The sequence below is a fragment of the Neophocaena asiaeorientalis genome, unplaced genomic scaffold, assembly GCF_003031525.2.
Source record: "Neophocaena asiaeorientalis asiaeorientalis breed wild unplaced genomic scaffold, Neophocaena_asiaeorientalis_V1.1 scaffold714, whole genome shotgun sequence".
NCBI lineage: Eukaryota > Metazoa > Chordata > Mammalia > Artiodactyla > Phocoenidae > Neophocaena > Neophocaena asiaeorientalis.
This window is the reverse complement of record NW_020175660.1, coordinates 1,417,763-1,418,049: the sequence shown is the minus strand read 5'-3', so window position 1 is coordinate 1,418,049 and position 287 is coordinate 1,417,763. Positions and strand designations below refer to the sequence as shown.

Here is a 287-nt window from a genome sequence, read left to right as displayed (position 1 = left end):
GCCCGCCACAGCCGCCGCCGCCCCGCAGCCGGGGCTCGCGCCGCCCGGCCGGCGACAGTACAGCGAGGCGGCGGCCGATCGCGAGGACGACCCCAACTTCTTCAAGATGGTGGAGGGCTTCTTCGACCGTGGCGCCAGCATCGTGGAGGATAAGCTGGTGGAGGACCTCAAGACCCGGGAGAGCGAGGAGCAGAAGCGGAACCGGGTGCGTGGCATCCTGCGGATCATCAAGCCCTGCAACCATGTGCTGAGTCTGTCCTTCCCCATCCGGCGCGACGACGGCTCCT

At 69.0% G+C, this 287-nt stretch overlaps 1 protein-coding gene across 1 annotated transcript in view; it reads left to right on the top strand.

Annotated features, from left to right (window-relative positions):
• Positions 1 to 287, top strand: part of GLUD1 (glutamate dehydrogenase 1) — a 41,083-nt gene that overhangs the window by 448 nt on the left and 40,348 nt on the right. Inside the window, exon 2 of the mRNA XM_024731425.1 lies at positions 1 to 281. Coding sequence (XP_024587193.1) covers positions 1 to 281 — 281 coding nt within the window. The remainder of the gene's footprint in view (positions 282 to 287) is intronic.